This window comes from Chinchilla lanigera, unplaced genomic scaffold, assembly GCF_000276665.1.
Source record: "Chinchilla lanigera isolate Chin_1 unplaced genomic scaffold, ChiLan1.0 scaffold00140, whole genome shotgun sequence".
Classification (NCBI taxonomy): domain Eukaryota; kingdom Metazoa; phylum Chordata; class Mammalia; order Rodentia; family Chinchillidae; genus Chinchilla; species Chinchilla lanigera.
In genome coordinates this window covers 2,461,326-2,482,722 of record NW_004955541.1, presented here as the reverse complement: position 1 = coordinate 2,482,722, position 21,397 = coordinate 2,461,326, and the positions used below count along the sequence as shown (strand labels likewise).

General features: G+C 62.3%; 1 protein-coding gene across 1 annotated transcript in view; it reads right to left on the bottom strand.

The window, feature by feature from the left end:
* Zfpm1 (zinc finger protein, FOG family member 1) overlaps positions 1-21,033 on the bottom strand; it is a gene marked incomplete in the record, with an annotated part of 33,925 nt that extends 12,892 nt beyond the window's left edge. The window contains 4 exon segments of the mRNA XM_013508007.1: positions 442-575; positions 15,306-15,440; positions 17,538-17,666; positions 20,764-21,033. Of these exon segments, the coding sequence (XP_013363461.1) occupies positions 442-575; positions 15,306-15,440; positions 17,538-17,666; positions 20,764-20,827 (462 nt within the window).
* Between the last annotated feature and the right edge of the window lie 364 nt (positions 21,034-21,397).

Genomic DNA, 21,397 nt, shown 5'->3' with positions numbered 1-21,397 from the left:
CCAGGCTGTGTCTCTCAGACACTCACTGTGTGCAAGCCTCTCCTGCCTCCATGTTACCCACTCATGGTTACTAACGCTGCCACCTTCTCAGCATCAGCACGAGGACACAGTGGGTGGAGCTCACCCTCGGCTGCAGCTGTGTGAGCTGCTTCTCCAGCCCAGGGCTCCTGTCCTGCACACAGGTCCACAGGTCCTGCACACAGGTCCACAGGTCCTGCCCACCCAGCCCCACTGCTCCCTTGGGCTGGGAGGTGCGGCTCCTCCCATTGCTCCCTGCTGTTCCCTCCGGTGCCCCCTGCTAGCCCAGCCTCCACTCAGCACTGAAGTTAAACCTCCCCTGCAGCAGCTCCTTGGCAGTGCACTCCTGCCCTTGGGTTCCAGTGCCGAGCCTGTGCCCCGTGCCCCAGCCCTGCAAGCGGTGGTAGCGCTGAGCATTCTTACCGGTTCTGCCTGCCCGGGTGACGATGCTGTGGTCTGGATGCTCCCATGGAAGGGGCCCCAGGACAGGCCCTCATGGAGGCTGAGTCGGGCCTGCACACACCTCTGTCCATCCCGTAGCTCCAGTTCCAGTTCCTCTGCGGAGAGACAGGCAGGATGGAGTGCATTTGGCTTGGGGACCCCAGCCGCCTTCCACAGGGAGAGTCCTCCTGCCCAGCCCTCACCCCCTGGGAGTGTGGCATCTGGGGACAGACGGGGGGGTGTTGCCTAGCTGTGGGGCTCGGGCGGCCCCGCTGTGTGCCCCAGGCCACTGTGTTCTTGGAACCTGGACAGTGGGCTGAGTGATGCCCCGTGATCTGCTTCGCTGCGGGGTGGAAACAGATCTCTGAAATGTAATTATGTTAGGGATTGGAGAGGGCTCATCCTGGGTTAGTGGGTGGCCCTGAATCCAGCAACAAGTGTCTTTGTAAGAGGACAGAAGCTGCAAGAAGAGGGACAGGGCTGGGGAAGGTCACACCCTGACCTGTGCTTGGCCACCAGCTAACCAGGGGGCACTCACAGCCTTGCTCCTTGGCTCTGCCTCCCAGGCCCTGTCCTGGGGCAGAGCATCCGCCCATGCGGCCACACCCCCTGGCAGGCCTCCCCCCAACCTGGCCTGGTACCAGGGTTGCGGTCCACGGCCCACGGAGGCCTTGCGGGTTGCCTGGCCGGAGCACTGTGGTGGCCCCACTTCCTGGAGCCCCACCGGGCATGCTGTGGCCTTAATGGGCTCGATGATCAGATAAGTGGCTGCCTAATGGCAGAGATAACGTGTAAATACGCCAGGAGGCCTGCGGAGACGTTCTAACTGGGTCTTTGTCTTCCCCAGGGCAGATAAGGTGGCAGAGGACCAGGACTGAGAGAGCAAGGAGGCCCTGCTCCTCCCGCTGCCACAGCCACCCTGGCTGGTCCACCCTGTCACCATCGCTCTGCCTGGGGCAGGGTGGGCCAGGTCAGTCCACTGGGGCAGGGCCAGCCTGGTCAGCACCACGAGCCCTCATGGGGACAACAACACCGTTCCTATGGAGCTTGTCCCTTGCACAGATGAGGAGAGGCCCGAGGGACCCGCAGCTGGCACTGGGTGGCAGGATCTAAATCAGACCTGGCATTGCCCCACCCTGGCACGATGAAGGGCACTCTGTTGGGTTCGTCTGCATCTCTGGCCCCCACAGCCCTCAGGAGTCCCCAGGCACCCATGATGCTCAGCCACCCACCTGCAGCAGGGCTTCAGAGCCCATGTGAGGCCAGGACACTGCAAGTGACACAGCAGGGCCTGCACTGGCCTCTCTGTTCTCAGGTGGCCGAGAGCCTGTGGCCCAGCTGGACCCTGCACCTTCTCCCACACCTCCTCCCGACGGCCTGTGAATAGGGCCAGTCAGGGCAGTCCCAACACCATTGTCGTGGTGCTCACATCCACCCTGTCACACCTGTGGGTGTCTAGGCCCCTCGTGTGGAAGGAGGAACCCACAGGCAAACTGCCCCACACACTCATCGGAGCCCTGGCTGGGCTCAGCCCCCAGATAGGAGCCTGCTGGACACTTCCCACGTCTTCTGGTGCAGTGGGCAGCTCCGGATGAGGCGGCTCCTGCTTCTGCATGCTGAGGGCCGAGCCTACCACAAGGGCTGGCTGGGGGCAGGGCAAGCTGGGAAAGCTGGGGGTGGAGTTTCAAGGAGACAGGGTGTGGGGATGGAGATAGTAAATGGTCACTATGACAACCCACTTCTCTGGCCCAGGTCACCTCCTGTGGGAGGGTGCAGGGCCATGGTGGGGGCCTGGGTTAACAGGGGAGCACACGTGATCTCAGCCTTACCCAGTGCCTTGTGCAGGGACAACCTATGCAACTGTCCACAGCAGGCTTGATGACGTTAGCACCATCTGCCCAAATAACCTAAGGACTGATCCAAAACATGCTGTGTGTTTAGATAAAAAGATGTGTTATGGTGAAAGACACATTGCCATGAATCTTCCTCAAAATCCTCCCCCTTGCTTTGAAAACACTTATGATTTTGGAAATCCTCTTCTGTGAAAATGTGATAAAAAATAAAGTGAATGCCCCGGCCCACTGCCATCCGATGGGAAGGCAGATCCTTAAACCATGAGGCTTGGTGTGTCTCCAACCACCTCACTCACGGGTTGGGCACTGTGCAGCTTGCGGCTCTCCACCGAAGTCAAAATGACACAAAAGGGAAACTTGGATCGATTGAGGACATTGAGGCAGTCTGGACCACTCAGCTAAAGACCCTCAGGAAAGGGGGCTCCAGAGCGGCTGCAGAGCAGCTAGGACTATAGGGTGAGCGTGTTGAGGGGTGGTTTTAAGGGAGCTCCATGGCAACCTGTCTTTCATTGCACTATGTTCTTGAACCACACGTTCATTGCATGTTTTGATCATGCCGCGTCCTTCCAGCTCCTGTGCCTGCTGTGAACCCTCATTTGGCACACATAGGAACAAGCAGGGGTTGGAGCCCAGCCAGCAGCCGGCACAGCGTGGCCCCAGCAGGAGGCAGAACTGTACTGAGACGGGGCAGGAAGAGGCTGTCCAGCTCTGGCATGCACGTGGCTCAGGAGCTTTGGGCATGGGTGAGTGGGTGGAGAAGTGCCAGGGAGGAGGGCAAGACGTAAGGCCCATAGGGCAGGGACAGACAGCCATGGGGATGCCAGCCCCACCCACAGGACTCCTGGTGTAGGAAGCCAAGCAGTGACCACACAGGACGGTGACCATAGCTCGGCTGTGCACTACCCACTCAGGGCTCACTTCTCCTTGGCGTTCCTGGGAAATGAAGGTGGGGCACAGGAGGACCCCACGGTGGGCTACTGGGCGGGCTTCCTAGACGAGGTGCCCTTCAGCGGCAGCCAGGTCCTGACCACTTGTTCATCCCACTGGACGTGGGACAAGGGCTCTGTACCCAGGAACTCACCATCCTGATGCCTTAGCCACATGCTGGTGGGACTCACTAGGACTCTTACTGATGTGCCCAGGGGAGGTGGAGGCTCAGAGGTTAAGCACCCTGCCCAAGGGTGCATGGTGGGCAGGTGGGCACCCTTTTCCAGGTTGGCCTGTCTGTAGCGACCCGGGCCACCCGGGCTGTTTCCCCTCTGCAGTTTCTCCCCTGCTGGCTGGCTGGGGTGTTCGGTGGGTCAGGCTGCTGTGCAGGCCTGGCCCGGGGCAGGACTGACCGACTCACCGTCACACACATTATCTCCAGAGCAAGTGTGCCCTGGGACTCAGTGCCCCCGACCCCTACCCTCGGAGAACCAAATGGGAAGTTCTGGCCTTTGCAGACTGTGTGAGATGTCCCCTCAGGACTCGGAGGTCTGACAGCATCCCTGGGGTGGGGCAGCCCTGGGCAGAGGACAGGGGCCTGGGTGCCACCAGCCTCAGTTTCCCCCATGTTGGGCTCACAGTGGTGGTCAGATCCGGGCCCGATGCTCTTTCTCCCCGAGGGTCCCTTCTGTGCAGCAACTCTGGACCTGGCCTGGGGTTGTCCCCTGTTACATACCCAAGATGGGGCCCGGAAAGCTTACGTAAGTGGCCGGAGGTCACACAGCCTGTGTGCAGCCACTCTGCCCAGACCACATGGAGGGCCTGGGTGCCTGCAGCCTGTTTTCCCAAGCTGAGGCAGGAAGGCTGCGGGACCGGAGTGGGGCTCCCTTGGGCCCTTGCTCCTGCCACCAGCCTGCCTGAGGGCCAACCCTGTCTGCCGATGGCTGCGGCCTCTTGAGCACAAAGTCCAGCGGCCCGCAGCCCCCGCCGGACAAACGGTGGCCTCCGCGGTCGCTGTGGGCGCCCACCCCGCCACCACAGCCCCACTAATCTAATCGCCCATCACTCCCGCCCGGCCCCACCCTGCGGCTCCCACAGGCCAGCTGGGGAGCGGCCCTATCTCGGGCATCGTGCTGTTTGCCTTTGATAAAAGTCACAGAAAAGGAAAGAAAAAGGAGGGAGGAGCCGGGCTGGTGGGCTCTAGAAGACTCTGGGGTGTGGGTGCAGATGGGGGGGGATGGTGGGCACCGTGTGGCCCTGGAACATCTGCTCTCCCCGCATCCCGCACAGACAAGGAAGCCTAGGCCGAGAGGGCAGTGCTCCCAGGTGACTCAGCAGACGGGGTGGACCAGGTGGGTGGCACGCTCCCTAGATCAAGCCACTCCTGAACGCAAGTCAGGAAGCAGAGAGGGGCCTGCGCTGGTTCCTGCTCTGGCCCACAGCATCTCCAGCCAGGCTGGGGAGAGCAGGAGGACTCAGCAGGAAGCGTCCAGCCCAGGCCCCTCTATCCCCAGTGCACGGGCCCAGGTGAGGCTGGCACCTGCAGTGCAGCATGTCCCACAGGGCAGCCGTGTGCCTCCAGCCAAGATGGGGCAGAAATGACCCTAACAGGGCAGCAGGACTCCAGCCCCATGGGAGCAGGCACAGGGAGGGGGACTATGGCATGAATTTCTGCTGTGGGTCAACAGCGTGTACAAAAAACGAGGGTCAGGCTGTGTATCACCCTGTGTATCCTGGGGGCTGAGGCAGGAGTATCGCAAATAACTTAGCAAGAGCCTGTCTCAAAGTGAAAAACAAAAACAGGCTGGGGATGTGGCTCAGTGTGAAGGCCCTGGGTTCGAATCACCAGTACTGAAAACAAAGTCAATAAATAAAAAATAAGAACCCAGGGATCAGACCAGTTGTGGCGGTGCAGTTCTATAGTCCCAACCATTCAGAAGGCTGGGGTGGGAGGACTGAAGGTTCAAGGCCAGCCTTGGTAACTTAGTGTGACCCTGCCTCACATGCATGTCCACACAAGTGTGATGCACAGACCACCCCTGCCATGCCCAAAAAACGCAAACATTCCAACCTTCCCCCCAAAATAACGGGGCTGGGGTGTTGCTCAGTGCTACAGGGGACCTGATCTCCAGTACCACGCACATAAGCATGGGTGTCAGCTGTCACTGCTGGAAAGCCTGATTTGGACATGAGAGGGACTGCGGCAGAGCCAGGCTGGGTTCCTGCTCGGACAGCCAGCTGCTGTCCTCAGACAGCGTGGGCCCTGTCCCCTGTCCTGTTTATCTCATGTTCCACAGAGCTGGGCATGGTGGCCGTGAATGAGCTGCACTCAGCAGGGGCACAGGGGCATGCTCTGCAGGGAAGAGCAGCCACTGGGACCCTGCTTTGTCCTCCCAGCAGCTTGGCTGTAGAGGGCTGGGGAGAGGTGTGGAGCCACTCAGGTGGGACGTGGGCATCTCTGCACATCTGATGTGGCTACAGCTGGAGTGTTGGCCCTAGGGCTCCATCATCTGGAGCTGGGCCTCAAGCTGGGCTTCATTCCTGGGGGCCAGTGGCAGAAGGGCTTGTGGGTGGCTCAGGGTGGGAGCGCCAGGTTAGCTCAGGGTTGGGGGACCTGGGAAGCCTCCCGGGCGTGCTTGTGTACCTACAGGGGCCAGCGAGCCCAATTGCTATTTGTCAGCCCCTGGAGGAGGCCAGGCAGCTCGGGCCGTGGTGGACATGCAGCACTGTGGGGGTTGTGGCCTGGGAGAAGGGACAGGTGGCGTTGCCTGCCCCGCCCCTGCTCACCCCTGCCCGGGAGCCGCACAGGCTTGCAGCCCTTTCTCCCTGCCCGTTGCTGCCTGGCCTGGAGACCCCAGGAAAGCACCATGCGCCTGGGTCCCCTTGGGTTGGCCGCAGACATGGGCAGGGCGGGGACAGGGCCACCCCTGCACGCTGTGGCCCTGCCCACCCAAGCACCCTCCCCGACTGCAGGGATCTCAACGGGTATCGATTTTTTGACAGGGAACACTGGTGTCTTTATCGGTGAACCCTGGCCTCAGCTAATGGCAGAGCTGGGCACCTGGTGGCGGGGCTGTGGGTGGGGCACCTCCCACCCCTGCAGGCCCAGGACCCATGCCCCGCCCCTGTCCTCTGTCCCTGGAGGTGGCTCTGTGGGGCTTGGACGGAGCTCAGTCTCATGAGGTGCAGAGCCAGCTCTCTGCAGAGGCCCTGGAGCTCACTGCCCAGATGGGGATCCCGGGGGAAGGACAAGGTCTCAGACACTACTGCTGCATCCTCTGGACCAGCCAAGATCACTGGCTAGCAGCAGGACCTCAGGGTGGGCAGTGGGCCTGAATCCCTCCATGGACCCTCAGGGGTCCTGGCCCAAGCCCCTGTTGCTCACCGGCTGAACAGCATCACCACCGTCCTGTGGCCCCTGAGAGCTTTCCCAGAAGTCAATGCTGGGTCTCTAACCTCAAGTCTTCCCACCTGGGAAGTGGGCATAAGAAGCCTGGGGGTGGGGTGTTCTGGCACTTGTACTCTGCTACATGCTGTTGGGTGGGCTGAGTGGGAGGTGAGGTCCCTGCCTTCCTTGGCCCTTCCTTTCCTTGGGGCACTGTCTGCCCCACCTGGAGAAGGACAGGCTGGGTGGTGGCCATGATGCCAGGGCTAGGGGCCAACACCTGGTGCTGCCCTGGAGAGGCCTATGTTCACAAGTGCCGGGGGGGGGGCGTGTCGGGAGGTGCCCTCCTGAGGCACAGGGCTGTGACCACACCTAGGGCACTCAGGGCTGGGCATCTGCCACCTGCACACAGTGTCCTGTTGGCTCCCCATGGGGGAGGCAGCTACAAGTCAGAGGGCCATGGGGATGGCCGGGTGTCTCCACCTGGCTTTACAGAGCAGTAGACACCTGCTCTTGAGGGCTGTGGTCAGCCTGATGGCAGACGAGGAGACCAAGGGTCAGAGGACTCAGCCACATGGCCAGGCAGGCGGCAGCAAGTTCATGCCCTGCCCAGGCTCCGCGGGGAACGAGCCGTGAGGTGCGGCCCCCTTCTGCCAAGCAGAAGCTGGTCCTGGTCTCCTCCAACTCTTTCTGCTCTGCCTCTGCCTGGACACCGTGGGCCCCATACCCACACCCTGCTCCTGGCTGCCTGTTTAGCAGAACTGGCCCCACCCCCTTGCCCCAGGAGTTCCCAAACCTGCCTGAGACCCTGGCCTCCTGCACGGCCACCTGGGAGGGACACGGGACACCCCCACCAGGGCCGCTTCCTTCCTAACTCCCATCCTGTTCTCCTAGGACTTGTGCAGATAGGAGATCATCTCCGCCACAGGAGGATGCAGCCTCAGTGTCCTGCCACCTGCCCCGAGATGCGCGCGCGCGTGTGGGCAGAGCCTGCTTTCCACTGAGCTGCGTCCCAGCCCTTTTACATTCTTTGAGACAGTCTCACTAATCTGTAAGTTGCACAGCTGGGCTCAAACCTGCCATCCTCCTGCTTCAGCCTCCCACCGTGCTAGGATCATGGGTGTGTGCCACTGCACCTGGCGGCTGGAGTGAACCCTCTGGGTAAACCCCAGACTGGACTGCTGCTCGCCATGCACAGGTGGCCCAGGGCTGGGCAGCCCGACCTGTGGGGCTGTGCGTACTCCCCGGGCTATCCGGGAGGATGGGGTCACTGGGGCCCATTGCGCCCTGCGGCTCCCTTCAGATGGGCACTTAGGACCCATGGTGACTCCAGGGCCTGGATGGGGCTGAGGGCTGGGCCCCCGAGACACAATGAGGCTGTGATAGCATCTCCTGCATCTCAGGCCCGGCTCGGCCCTTTCGCGCAGGATATGACCAGCCCTCGAGCTGCGCCGGCCCCTTTGTCCCGTCTCTGGGGACCGATCTTATCTGTGGCGTCCTCCGCCGCCGTAATGGAAAAACGCAGTGAGGAAATAAAAAGTTACGCACAGAGATAGAGGAGTAATAAATAAATAAATAAGGAGTCGCTGCTGCGCACAGCAGGGAGGGAGCCCGCGGCCCTCCATGGAGTCCCGGAGGAGGCAGTGGTCATCACGAGTGGGTTCCCACCCTGGGCTGATCGACGGGGCTTGGGCCAGTGAGCGGGGCCTCAGTTTCCTCATCTGACCACCTGACCAGAGCCTCTGGCAGAGGGCAGCCGTGGCGCCTCGGTCTCCCTCCTGGTGCAGGGCTGGTGAAGAAGCCAGACTAGGAGAGGAAGAAATCTGACAGGGACCCCCTGTGTCCCCAACCAAGTATGGCACCTGCAGGGAGCGTGCACTGAGGCCAGATCCCCTCCTGTGCTGCAGTGGTGGTGCCAACCACAGTGATGGTGCTGTTGGTGGCCATGGGACTCAGGGACAGCGTGGCCCCAGGGCTGGTGATGGCACTGTGCAATGCAGAGCCACTGACAGGCTCAGGAGTGATGGTCACTGTGTGTAAGTCACACTGCATGGTGGACCAAGATGGTATGGGTGACACATGGTGCCATGGCTCAGCACTGTGGCTGAGAGGGCATGAGCGACGCTGACCACTGCGACAGGGGCAGCGGCAGTGACAGTGGCAACACCTGCCCATGGCCCTGCTGTCCTGAGAGCTCTGGGCGGCATCTGTGGCCCCAGGCTCACTCAGGAGATCCTGGGGGGGGGGCGGGGATTGAGGCCTGGGCAGGAAGCCCGAGGGCGGAGGAGGAAGGAGCTAGATTAGCGCTGTGGCTGAGATCGCTGCCAGGCCACCAGGCCAGGCCGCAGGAGGTGGTGTTGGGAGGGGGTCAGGGCGGTAAGCAGTGGTGCTGTCCCTGCCCCCCCTTCCTTACCTGCCTCACCACTCTGCGGCAGTGGTCTGTGGCTCACACTGGTCCTTAGTGTCTCAGGTTGGCACACAGTAGGTGCTCAATAAGTAGTAGTACAAGTGAGGGGGGGCTGTGCCCATGCAGTGCAGCTGGATGGGAGTGAGCCTCCCTCTTCCCCAGGCTTGTGGACAGCAGGGCTAGCCAAGCAGGCAGCCTTGTGTCCCTGCCGTTGGCCTCCAGGGCCCAGACTGGACCAGCCTGTGACCCAGCTGAACTCCATTTCCAAAGCAATGCTGTCTGCTACTGGGGGCCGTGTGCAGTGGGACCCCGGCTCTGAGCAGCCTCCTCCCCAGACCAGGCCTTGGCCTAGCCGTGCTCTCGCTGGGCACTGCCTCCCATTCTGCAGTGATCAGGCCTTGGTCTTCTGGCTTTGCAAGGCCAGCCCGGCGCTCTCAGGAGAGCTCTCACCCTGAGCCTGTGGGTTCTGTCGCTTTTGTTTGGAGGGAGGGCACTGGGCACTGAACACGGGGTCTTTGCATGCTACATCCCCAGCCCTTTTTACTTCTGAGACAGGGCTTCTTAAGTACCTAAGCTGTCCAGGCTGGACTTGAACATGTGGTCCTCCTGCCTCCGCCTCTCAGAGTGCTGGGATCCCCTGGGCTTCTTAGTCTCAGTCTCCCTCCTGGTGTTGGTTTGGGGCCTGAACTGTGCTGGTATTGGGTGAATGACCTCTGGCTCCTGTCCCTGGCCGGCTCCTGGACAGAGACTGGGTCGCTGACCCCACCCACACCCCTGCCCTGTGAAGCCACCCCCAAGGGGGCAGGACTACTCCCTTTCTCGCCTCTGTGGGGACACAGGGCCCCCCCCTCTGAGGTCAGGTTGCCAGAGAGGGCAGGTGCAGCCCTGGGTCCAACCCAAGGACCCTCCGGGGCACTGGGAGGGGAGGCCGCCTGTTCTCTGTGCTGACCCCAGGCTGATCCCTGGGGTCACCTACCCGCACCCCTCCCCGCCTGCTAATCTAAGACAAATAGGTCCATCGCGGGCCACGCCAGGCCGCGATAACATAAAATAGCTGAAATGATTTTTCCCACCCACACACAGTGGCTGCTATCGGCCCATCTCCTGGGCTGTCCATCCGGACAGGCGCCCTGCCTCAGCCGCCGATAACCAGCCTCGAGGTCTGCGTGGAAACTCGGGCCTGCAAGATTAGTCCGATGGGCACAGCCTAGATAACCATCCCGCGCCCGCACCCGGCTGCATGGAGGGCTCCCCAAGCCCACAGAGCCACACAGGAGGGGTCTGGGCTCTGAGTACCGCCTCCACCCTAGCCCCCTGGCCCTCACCCTGCCATGTCACTCTCATGGGCAGCTGACCCAGCGGCCCCAAAGCCTCAGGCTCCACATTTTACAGCCAAGATGGGGAGGCTCATGGTGGGGCGTGGGTGAGTGGGGAGCACTTGTGTAGCATGTGCAGGCCCTGGGTTCGACCCCCAGCGCTGCCAATTTAAAAAAAGGCAAGGCCCTGGTCCACAGCTCACGACCCACAGCACTGAGCCCCAGCCCTGGGTACCGGCCCGAAGGCTCCACCACAGCATTCAGACCCCAGGCCCCTGCAGGTGCCAGTGTTGCCCTTGGATGCCACACCCACTCCCACCTGCCTCTGGGGCTCAGCCTGCTAGACCTGGGGTTGTCCCAGGGCGTGAGCGATGACGCTGACCATTGCGACAGGAGCAGTGGTGGTGACAGCGTCAACACCTACCCATGGCCCTGCTGTCCGGGGAGCCCTGAGTGGCATCTGTGGCCCCAGGCTCACTCAGGAGATGCTGGTGGGGGAGGGTTGAGGCCTGGGCAGGAAGCTCTCTGAGAGCTGCCTGTCCCTCTCACACCTGACCCTGACTCAGCGGTGACCCCCTGCTGACTGCAGGCCCTCGATATAGTGGCCTTCCTGCCCTCGCTTCTGGGCCTGGGGCGATAATGGTGCTGTTGGAGGTTGGCTTTCACATTGTCCCAGTGACACAGGCAGCAGTTCCAGGTCCAAGGTGCTTGTGGAGGAAGAGCGAGTGCCTGTCCCGCTAGCCCAGGCACCCCAGGGCCTTGCCTGTCCCTGGGGCCAGGTCGGGACCCTTCCTAAGCACCCAGGAGGGCCCCCCCGCAAGGGTGGGTGTGGCCACAGGTGTGTGCCTGAGCCCCACACACCCTCCCCTTCCTTGCTGTCCAAGTGGCCTCTTTCTGTGGCCGTCCGGGGCTGGGTGCCCTGGGCCCGGGCACAGCCTGCCTCCTCCACCCGGCCGACAGGGGACATCCCACTGGGCACCCTCCCACAGCCCACTGGGGTGTCAGGCGGTGTTCCTGATACCTCATCACCAGCGAATTCTGGGATGGAGATCTGCCCTGCAGGGGGGTGGCCAGCACGGTGGCCTGGGTCAGGAGGAATATCCACAGGACCACACTGGGGCGGCACGAGGCACTGAGCCCTGCCCACCCTTCAGGTTCTGTACCCTGTGTTTGTTCTGGGAATGGTGCAGGTGGCGAGGGGACCCTGGCTGGGCCCTGGGACACCCCTTGCCATGGACACTCACCCTACACCCACCTCTCCTCAAGCCACTGCAACAGGGCTGATGTGGACACGGTGGCTTCCCCTTGCACCTCAGTGACTCCAGGGTCAGCACACGTAATGGCAGCTGTGGTTCCACACTGGGCTCCAGGCCACCCTCCCATATGCAGTTTGGACAGACAGCTGGGGGAGACTTGGGCCAGTGGGACAGGGGACCCTGGTCAGCCTGCATCTGAGTCCCGCGTCCCTCCAGTTCTGTGTAGCCTTGTGTGGGTGGGGGGTGTCCTCAGCTCCTTCCTCCTCCTGATCGCTGCCCCTGGACAGACACCCCCAGGACACGAGGACAGGCCAGGACCTCATGTTGAATGGGACCCTGCACGTCCTGGTTGGCTGGCGTGTCTGCCTGGCCACCACCTTCTGACTTAAGCAGGGGTGGAAGGGACAGGACATAGGTACCAAGGCACTGGGAGTGGTCCTGAATTGGTGACCCCGGCCACTGGAAGGCAGTGCCTGCCCCACCCCCAGGAGCCAGGAGCCCTTGTGGGGATGGTGATTGCGTCTCCCTCCATTTGCATATCAGAATGCTAAGCAGCCAGCCTGCAGCGCAAGGTCATTTCAAAGATAAACCCAGCTCCTCCTGCCTGTGCATCCCTCTCCCAACCAGAATCAGCCTGCTCTGCCCTCTCCACGGTAGCCACGGCCACCCTGCAGGACCCGGGCTCACAGCCCTTCTGCCCCCTCACCTGCTCCCCTCTGCAGGGTCAGGCTGGAGTCCACAGAGCCCTGGACCTGCCCCTCCTGCCCCTCCGAGTTCCCTGCATATCCACGCAGCCGTCATCCATGGTGCCTTGACAGCAGCCATCCTGCCCTGGAGGCAACCAGCCCGCTCCTGTCCCATCAGGTGTTGGAAAGGTGTGGGTTTTCTGCTGCAGGCCTCACATCCATGGGCAGGACTGTTGCTATCCATATCCCCTGGAGGAGGGCACCAGGCCACTTGCAGTGCCCCTTCCGGCTGGTCCTGCCTGGGGGCTGAGGTGCGCTGGGCACTCATGGCTGCTGCAGGAGTCTGTGGCCCTCCCTGCCTGCACCCCGCCCAGAGGGACCAGCTGCCCCACCCCACGCGGGGAGGACGTGGCTGAGGCCGCCAGCTCTGCTCCTGGCCATGCCACAGGGGGAGGCGGCAGGGCCAGGCCTGTGCTCCTGCTTCTTGGGACAGCGTGGGGCTCCTGTTGCAGGTTTGACACTCAGTGCGAAGCTGCTAGTAGTGAACTCCCGAGGAGGAAAACAACACTGTGAGCACCACCCTGGCCTTTTGGGGGCTAGGGTTGCTAAGTGGCAGGGGGGTCACCCCACTGTCTGCAAGGCCCTTGTGCATATGAGGCAAGTGGAGGCCTCCGGAGTGTCTGGGTGGGGACGGGGCTGCGAGGTCCCTCCTGCAGGCCCTCACAGCCACCTGCCCTGGTCTGGGCCCCCAGGAAACCGCAGGAGCCATGATCCTTCCCAAGACATGGGCCTGTGTATGCTGTGGTCCCAGGACATGGTGGGCCTCGTCCCGCCAGCAGATGGTGGCCAGCATGGTGAGCTGGGGCAGCCAACGTGGCCCGGGCACCTTGAAAGCCAAGCCTGGGACAGGAAACTGAGGGCCTGATCCCTCCCTGAGCCAGCTCTTCCAGCCCTGCAAAGGGGAGGTGCAGTGTCTCCCGGGGGACATGCCTAGGTCAGGTCTGTGTTCACCCCTAACTGGGGGATATGGAAATCAAAAAAGGGGTGGGATTAACCTAGGGAGAAACACCGGATGGGGGGTGAAGGTGGCCAGGCCTTGCTGTGCCCTGGCCACCATGCAGGCACTGTGCTCGGGCCCTGACCCTGGAGCTCGTGAAGCCCTGACACCCGTCACTGGCACAGCGGCCCCTCGAAGATAATACTGCTGGGCCTGCGGCTTCCCCTGCGATAAGTGCGGCTGTGCGGGGCCTGATAGGCCGTGGCTGGCGCGGCGGTTGGCCAGTGGCTGCCTATCGGCTTCTCGCTGCCCACTGCACAGAAATTCCTATCTGTGGGTGCTGACGGGCACCTCTTGGTCACCAGATAGTGCAGGAAGTGGGGGTGCCCCCACCCCAAACCATGGCTGCAGCTTCCACAAGGTCAGGCCCAAGTCCAAAGGCTCCATGTCCTCTCTGAGGCAGGAAGTTGAGGACTAGGACCGGGATGGGGACCAACAGGTAGATGGACTCTGAAGCTCACACCCAGGTGCATTCCCAGTGGGGAGTCGTCCCTTGCCAGAAGCCAGGGTCTCCTCATCCCCAGTGTGGTCAGCACATCACCAGCTTCACACCCCTGGATGCCTGGTCCCACAGGCACACATGGTCCTCACCACACCAGCAGCTGTGGATGAGGGGGACTGGGCCCAGGGCTCTCAGGGCTGAAGCTACCTTGCCACCCTCTTACAGATGTGCAAACTGAGTTAGTGCGGGGCTGGTTAAAAGCAGGTAGTCAACACATCACCCTGCTTGCGGGAAAAGCCCTCTCACTTCAAGGATGGCAGAGCACCCAGGCCCCACAGGGGTATTCCTAGGGGCAGAGGTATCCTGCGGCCACATCCCCTGCCTGTCCCCAGGGCCCTAGGTGAGTGTGCCCCGGAGTCTGTGGTGCCGAGGTACAGCGTGGAGGCCCTGGTGCTGTCTTCCAGGCGGTTCCACTCCAGTGGCTTCCGCTTTGCACAGCATGGGGCCCTTGTCCTGGCTAAAGCCACTGCAGCCTGCCCCTTCCTCCCCAGTTGTGCTAACCCAGGCTCCTACACAGCCATACAGACATCACTGACCCAGCCCCGTGCTTGTGCCCTGGCCCCGCAGTCCTACTAGAAAGCCCTGTGGCTGCTTGGAGGTCCGCTCTACATCTTTTCCAGGGTCCCAGTGCAGAATAGGTTCCCCTAGCCTTAGCAGAGCCTTTCCCATCTCCAACAAGGGTGGCCCTTGTTCCCCACAGACACGGACTCACAGGACTCCACCTTGTACACGGCAGGCGCTCAATAAGTGCTTGCTGTGTGCCACATGGGCCCAGCCTGTGTGCTCAGCCTCTGTTCCACCCGTCTTGGCCAAGGACCACACAAGCTCCTCTGTATGGTGCCCACCCACCTCGGCTCCTGGGCTTGGGTACTTACTAATCAGCAAAAACAGCAACAACCCCACCCTGCTCCCCTAGCTCTCAGGTGGAGAGGTCAGCCCTAGAAGGGGTGGCCACAGGAAGGACACACTGGGGCTTCAGGCTGTCCTTGGACTCTTCAAAAAGGCTTGGAGCCAACCTGTCAGGCAGGGGGCTGCAGCGCCCCAGTGCAGCCCGTCCTCTCCTGCCCTCCCCAGGGACTACTCTGCTTAGAGCCCGACCCACTGCTGGGAGGGCCAAGTGCTCCAGTCATGCCCCCCACATCCCCTGGGATACCAGGTTCAGCCATCTCTGCTTGTTCCTTCGTCCCAGCCGGTCACACCCTGCCTCTGGGAACCTTCCAAACAGTTCTGCCTCACCACTCAGGGCAGGATTCTGCTCTGGGCACAGCCACGCTGGTGACCGCCTCCTGCCAACAGCTTGCCACGTAGCCTGCCATGAAGGCTGATGGGACTTAGGGACAGGCCAAGCCCTGAGGCCTCTGGTGACCCGCGTACCCTGAGTGGCCCTGCTCCCAGCTGGCCCAGCACTGAACCTGGCTGCCTTGGGACGTGGCACTGGTGGACCCCGTGCTGGTTACCTGGCCCGCTCCAGGGGCTGGCCGACTCCTCCAGCGGTTGCGTCTCAGGCTCTGGCCCCTCCATCTCCTCGGGGGCTCCTGGGGATGTGGGGTGTACCGGTGCTGGTGCCGTTGGTGCTGGGGGTGGGTTCACGTCTGCAGGGAGGAAAACACCATCACATCCCTGAGCCTCTGTGAGCTGAGCGGTCTTCCTTATGGCCACAAGGGAAACTGAGGCCTAGGGCACACAGCAGGGCCAGAGTCACTGCCCTCCTGGCTGGCTCTCATGAGGGGAGCAGGGAAGAAATCCCAATTTTCCTTGCAACCTTGAGACACCCTCAGTAGCCCGTGAATAGCAGTAGCGATCACAGCGGTTCCAGCTGCTGTTGTACCTCGCCCAGGGCAGCTACCAGGTGTGCTGGGGCAGTGGCATGCCGCCGCTCGTCTCCGCAGCAGCAGGGCCCCTCTGCCGGCCCTGCACCCAATTCCAGCCCAAAGGGCATATTTGCCTTCCCAGCGGGCTGATAACCACTGAGGCCCCCAATCGATGCGCTCCCATAAAGCCCCCCGTGACGTCACGCGCCAGGCAGATTATTAATACCCACGATAAGGGCCGTGATTAACATCAAATAAATCAATCACACAATATAAAAGTCCTATTATTTTTGGCTATAAATCAAAGTGGCTGGCGTTTGAGCTCCAGCCACAGTGAGCAGCCGTGCTGGACCCGCCTGAGCGCAGATACGCTCTGCGCCTTATCGCGCCCATCGCCACGCTATCACCACGGCCGGTGCCAGGTGCAGCCCAGGCTGTTTTCTCCAGTCCGTCCTGGCCCCACCCCGCCCCTGTGCAGCCCAGCTCCAAGATCAGATAAGGGCCCGGCTCCCCAGGAAGCCGCAGGTCAGAGTCCACCAGCAAGCGCATTGCCCTTTGGCAGCTCATGCTGGGCCCTCCATTAGCACAGCACTGAATGGTAGTCACGATGGCCAGGGCATGGCGGGGCCTCTGGGCGTCTAATGAGCCCTCATCCCGCTACCCAGCGAAGACCAAGACCCAGGGAGGTCAGTAAGTCGGCCTGGACAAGCTGGCTACACAGGCACTGCAGACGGACGGAAAAAGAGATAGCAGCAATAATGGACACTTGGCTGTGACCGAGCGCCCACGCCGGCACCACAGTCCTATGGCCATGTGTGTCCCTAGTGAACCAGGGTACGGGTCCCTGCCCCACACCACTCCCCCAGGCTCTGGGGACAGTCAGAGCTGGCAGGCCAATGGCATGGCTCTGAGGGGTGAGGTGGGGGCTCCCGCCTGTAGCCATCAGGTGAGGCCAGGGCTTTCAGAATGGGCGGTGGAAGGAAGGGGCCGACGGGAGACACCCTGACCTACCAGGGCCCGGTCTGTCTGGAGTTTCTGCCCATCCATGCCTCCCGCCCAGCAGGCCACCTGATGCCCCCTCACCCCTTTTGGGCCTCCTGCTCTCCTCTCTGTCCCCCTCGCCTTGGCTGTCCCTTGGCCTCTGCCTTTGCCCACTGTGCTGCAGCACAGATGACCATGGGGCCTGGGGTCTCTCACGGTCACTGCCTGCCTCTCCTCTGTTCAGGGTCATGGCCCCTGCCAGGCACCTCACCCTCCTAGCAGCCTGGGGCTGTGGCCATGTCTCTCATCAAAGCTGTGACAGCATCTTGGGTCCAAGTGGGCTGTGAGCACTGCCCTACGGAGCTGGGGTGGGACGCTGACTCCCACTACCTCTGGCCCTCACTGTCACCCAGGGATCTGGGCCCAGCAGGCCTCTCAGAGTCCATGGCTCCTCCCTGAGTGTGTAGGTGGGGTCTCCGTCCCAGGCCCATCCTCGGGGAAGAAATACTGCCACCAGGGAGGGGGCCTGGGGCTGCAGGTGTCTGGGGAGTGCAAGGCGGCAGGACAGAGGACCCAGAGCTAAGTCTGGATTGGGCAGAGCCTGGGCAGTGGTAGCATGCAAGATGAGTCACTCCAGGATCACCCCAGCAGCTGAGTGTCAAGTAACAGTGTGTACAGGGGCTGTACTCAGAAGGGCAATGCTGCCATGAGCAGTGCGGACACTCAGTCTCCACAGGTTCGCCACCCCTGGCCTCAGGTGTGGAGGCTGTGGTGTAGATAGGCTGGATCCTCTTGCTTTGTACCTCAGTCTCCTCATCTGTACTTAAGCCACGTGTGCAAGTGTCCCTGTACTGCCCTGGCCAGGGACGGGGCCTGGGCACAAGAGCAGTGACGCACCTGTACTGGATGGGCTCAGGGGCTCGGGTCTCCCTACAGCCATGGGCTCTGGTGCCGGGGTCTCCTGCTCCTCCAGGCTGGTGTCTGGGGCCTGGGCTTCCTCCACAGCATCCATGTCTCCAGGAGAACCTGTGGACACAGCCAAAGGGGAGCCATGAGGGCCTTTGAGCGTGTCCACATAGGCTTCCTGTGCCCAGTGCAGTTGGGCCAGCACCCACTGCATCCCCAAGATCTGATGTGTGTGCCCGCCTGCTTGATGTGTGCACCAGGCGTTGATCTGCAGGGCGCAGCCTGGCTCCCGGCCCTGCTCTCCTAGCCACACATGCTCTGAGTCCCTGGCATGTGCGCTGCTTCCACCAGGACAAAGGGCTCCTCCTTGTGTCCTCCTGCCCACCCAGCCCCGGTGAAAGCCATGAGGATGTCACTGCCCTCCCCTCCAGGAGGGGTCCCAGGCTCGGAGGGACAGTGCAGCCCATTCCCACCCCAGAGGCTCACACTCCTGAGTCCATAGGGCCCAACGCCCCCTAGGTCCCTGGGGTAGGCACTTCCCTGATCACCACAGGACCCCACCTCCTCTGAACCCCAGAGCTCCCTGGGCATGGGTAGTGGCAGCACCACAGGTCCATGGTGGAAGGAGGGATGGGGCCAGGTGAGTTGCGGTCAGCGGGGGTGGCACCCCCTTGGAGACTGAGGATGCAGGGCCAAGGCTGGCCTTGCAGGAGGGTGGATTAGGGTGGGACACATGGCTCCGACACCAAAGCCACTGCCTGAGTTACGGGATGCCGACTGGACCCATGTAGGACAGAGGAGTCAATGGTGTGAACAGAGAGCCGTGGCCCGATAGTGTTCCCCACCCCATCCCTCTGGGTCAAATCTGCCCCCAGCACATCCAAGAGACCAGCAGGGACCGGGCTGAGTGAGTGGGGTTGTGAGCCAGCTCCCACCTGCCCTCCGAAGCTGTCTACAGGGGGTGGGAACTCTGCTTCTGCCAGACTGCACATCACCGGTCTCGGACAGATGGCTGGGGCTGCTGTCACCCATGCACTGTCCCTAGGGAAGCGCCAACTGCCTCCTGTTGTCCTGAGGATGCAATGAGCATAGCCGTGGACACTGCCAGGCCTCTTGGTGGTAGGGGAGTCAAGGGACCAGCGTGGACCCTGCACTGGACACAAAGGTGAATTACAGAGGTGCGGTGTGGCGGGTGAGGAGGAGTGGCTACTGAGGACCCAGGTGTCTGTCCGAGGCTGAGGAGGGCCTCAGAGTGGGGGCAGCACAACCAAAGGCTGAGGGGTGGAGGCAGAGTGTGGGGTTATGACAGAGAAGGGCACCGGTGCTGCCACACTGACCTCAGAGGCCACAAGAGAGAGGCATCCTGACCCTGACAGGATGCCCTCCTGATCTGGGAGCATTGGAGCCTCAGCCGGTCCCGGGCTGAGCATGGCCCTAGGTCTAGACCTGCAGCCCCAGCCTCCCCTGACATCTCTTGGCTACTGCTGGCCACACAGGAGACAGGGGGCCCCGGGTGGGCTGGGCAAACTCCATGCTGGCCCGACGGTGCGCAGGGGCAAGTGGGAGGTTTGGCCTGTGTGCCCTCCTGCAGCTGAGTGTGGGGAACCCAGGAGGCTCGTGGCGCCCCAGCCTCGGGAACAGGGCTCTGTGCCTCCTGGGACTCACTAGGGGTGCCAGAGATGGACTTTTGCACAGCTGAGGGGCCCTGCACACCCCTAGGCCTCCATGGCCCAGGCAGGGACCGGCCCAGTTCCCACCCAGGCAGGCCCCAGACACCGAGGGTCCCCCATTCAGAAGAACAAAGGCGGGTGCACTCTGCACAATGCTGCCGATGAGCGTTGAGAAAGAGGCCGCTGGCCCTGCGCGGCGGTTTATTCCGAGCTGCTAATTCCGTTCCAGCACAATTACAACAGCTCTGATAATGCCAAGACAATTGCCAGCGCGGCCACACATGGCGGGTTCCTCCCAGGGCTGCGTGTCGCGGGATCCACTGCCTGGGCCACAGAGTCAGGGCTGTGCCAGCCTGCTGTAGCCCAGTGTCTGGACGGGCTATCCTGTGGGCCCTGAGCGCCTGGCCTGCAGGCCGAGTGTCCGGCTGGATGCTGCTGCTCCCCAGGTGCCCGTCCTAGGAAAGCCCAGCCACCAGGGACTCCACGCAGCAGAGACACCACACCAGAAGGCTGAGCAACACCTGCGGTTCTCCCTCGTGGGCCACCTGCCGCTCTGTGCACAGGGTCCCACCGGCCATGTGGGCTCCCTGGGCCACTGTAAGTGCTCCACAAACATCAGCCATTGCCACTTACAGACCAACAGGGCGGGGGCTGGGGAGGGCACCAGCTGAGCACTGGCCTGGGCTCTGCACCACGAAAAGTCCTCTCCATCTCCCCAATCACACAGCCCTGTGAGGTTCTTTCTCAGGCTCCACCCAAACAGGGAAACTGAGGCACAGAGGGTCAGTGCCAGGCAAAGTCTCAGCACATGGGTGCTGGGGACATGTGTGGAGCTGGGCCCACAGGCCAGTCACGACCTGAACCTCACACCCAGGAAACATCCAGCCCCCAGAGGAGGCCTGAATCCTGTCTACTGGGTAAACTGAGGTCTGCCAGGGTAGACTGAGTGGCCCCTGCTACCAGGGGACTTGGGCAATGCCACACCCGCCTCAATACATGCTGTCCCCAAACCCCGGCTGGCAGGCCTGCCTCTCCCTGGGGCCCCGTGAGGTGGGCCAGTGCCTGAGGCCATGCACCTGCCAGGGTTCATGGCCACCACAGCATCACCCACAGCAGGGGCATCACTGGGCACGGCCCCCACGGTGCCCGGAGCCCCTCGGTTATCACACTGAGCAGACGCCGCGCGCCCATCCATCTCCTGCTCATTAAGCCGGACGCCGGGATGGAAATGAAAACATAATAGCTATTTGATTGGGGGTGAGATAGTTTGCATATTGGCTCAGCGCTGATAGCGGAATTTCATCAACTCCCTTTTTTCATGCTTTAAAACTGAATTACGGAGACAGCTCTGCACGGCGGGCTCATCCCGCTCCCTCCTCGTCCTGTCCCTGCCCCTCCCAGCCAGGATGGCTGCGGGGCTGACACTGCCCCTCGGGGCCTGTGGCTGAGGTCCGGGACAGGCCTCCCCAGCTTGTGGTGGGCTCCCTGCAGCCCCCAGCTCCGCCCAGCACAGGGTCTTTGTGGCCCCTCTGGAACCCCCTGCTCACCTGCAAGCAGGACATGGGCAGCAGCATCTCTGAACCCCACCTGTTCTCTTGCCCATGTGTCCATTGGCTCCCCAGTGCCTCCTTTGCTTCATTCACTCATCAAACCTTGCCTGAGCCCACCCCTTGAGAAGAGGCGAGGAGGGCACCCTTGGGGGCTCCCTGGAGGAGGGGGCCGGGGTGAGGAATCTTCCTGCATCCGAGTGGGAAAAGTGTGGGCAGGGCCAGGGCAGCCACTCCTCCCCATGCCAGGTTTCCTTGTGGAAAATGGGGGGGAGGCGCCAATCAAGGGCTGGCACGGTGTGGCCAGACCGGCTGGTGGGTGTGGAGTGCAGCCTTGGGCTGAAACAGCCTCTGTCATCATCTGGGTGCCGTCCCTCTGTCTGGGGGAGGAAGAACAGGGCAGGGCAGAGGTGGGGATGAGGGCAGGATGGGCGGGCTCTGCCAGGAGAGAGACCCTGGGCTCCATGCACAGAGCGGCAGATAAGGCTTGATAACAGCAGAAAAACAGCAACAGGTTTAGACATTCCCACTAGGGGACAGCGGGCAGCTGAGGTCACACTGGGGACAAGGAGGCAGGTGGGGGCAGCCCATGTGGGAGCTGGGGTGACCAGGACGCAGCCCGGGGCTGGGCCTC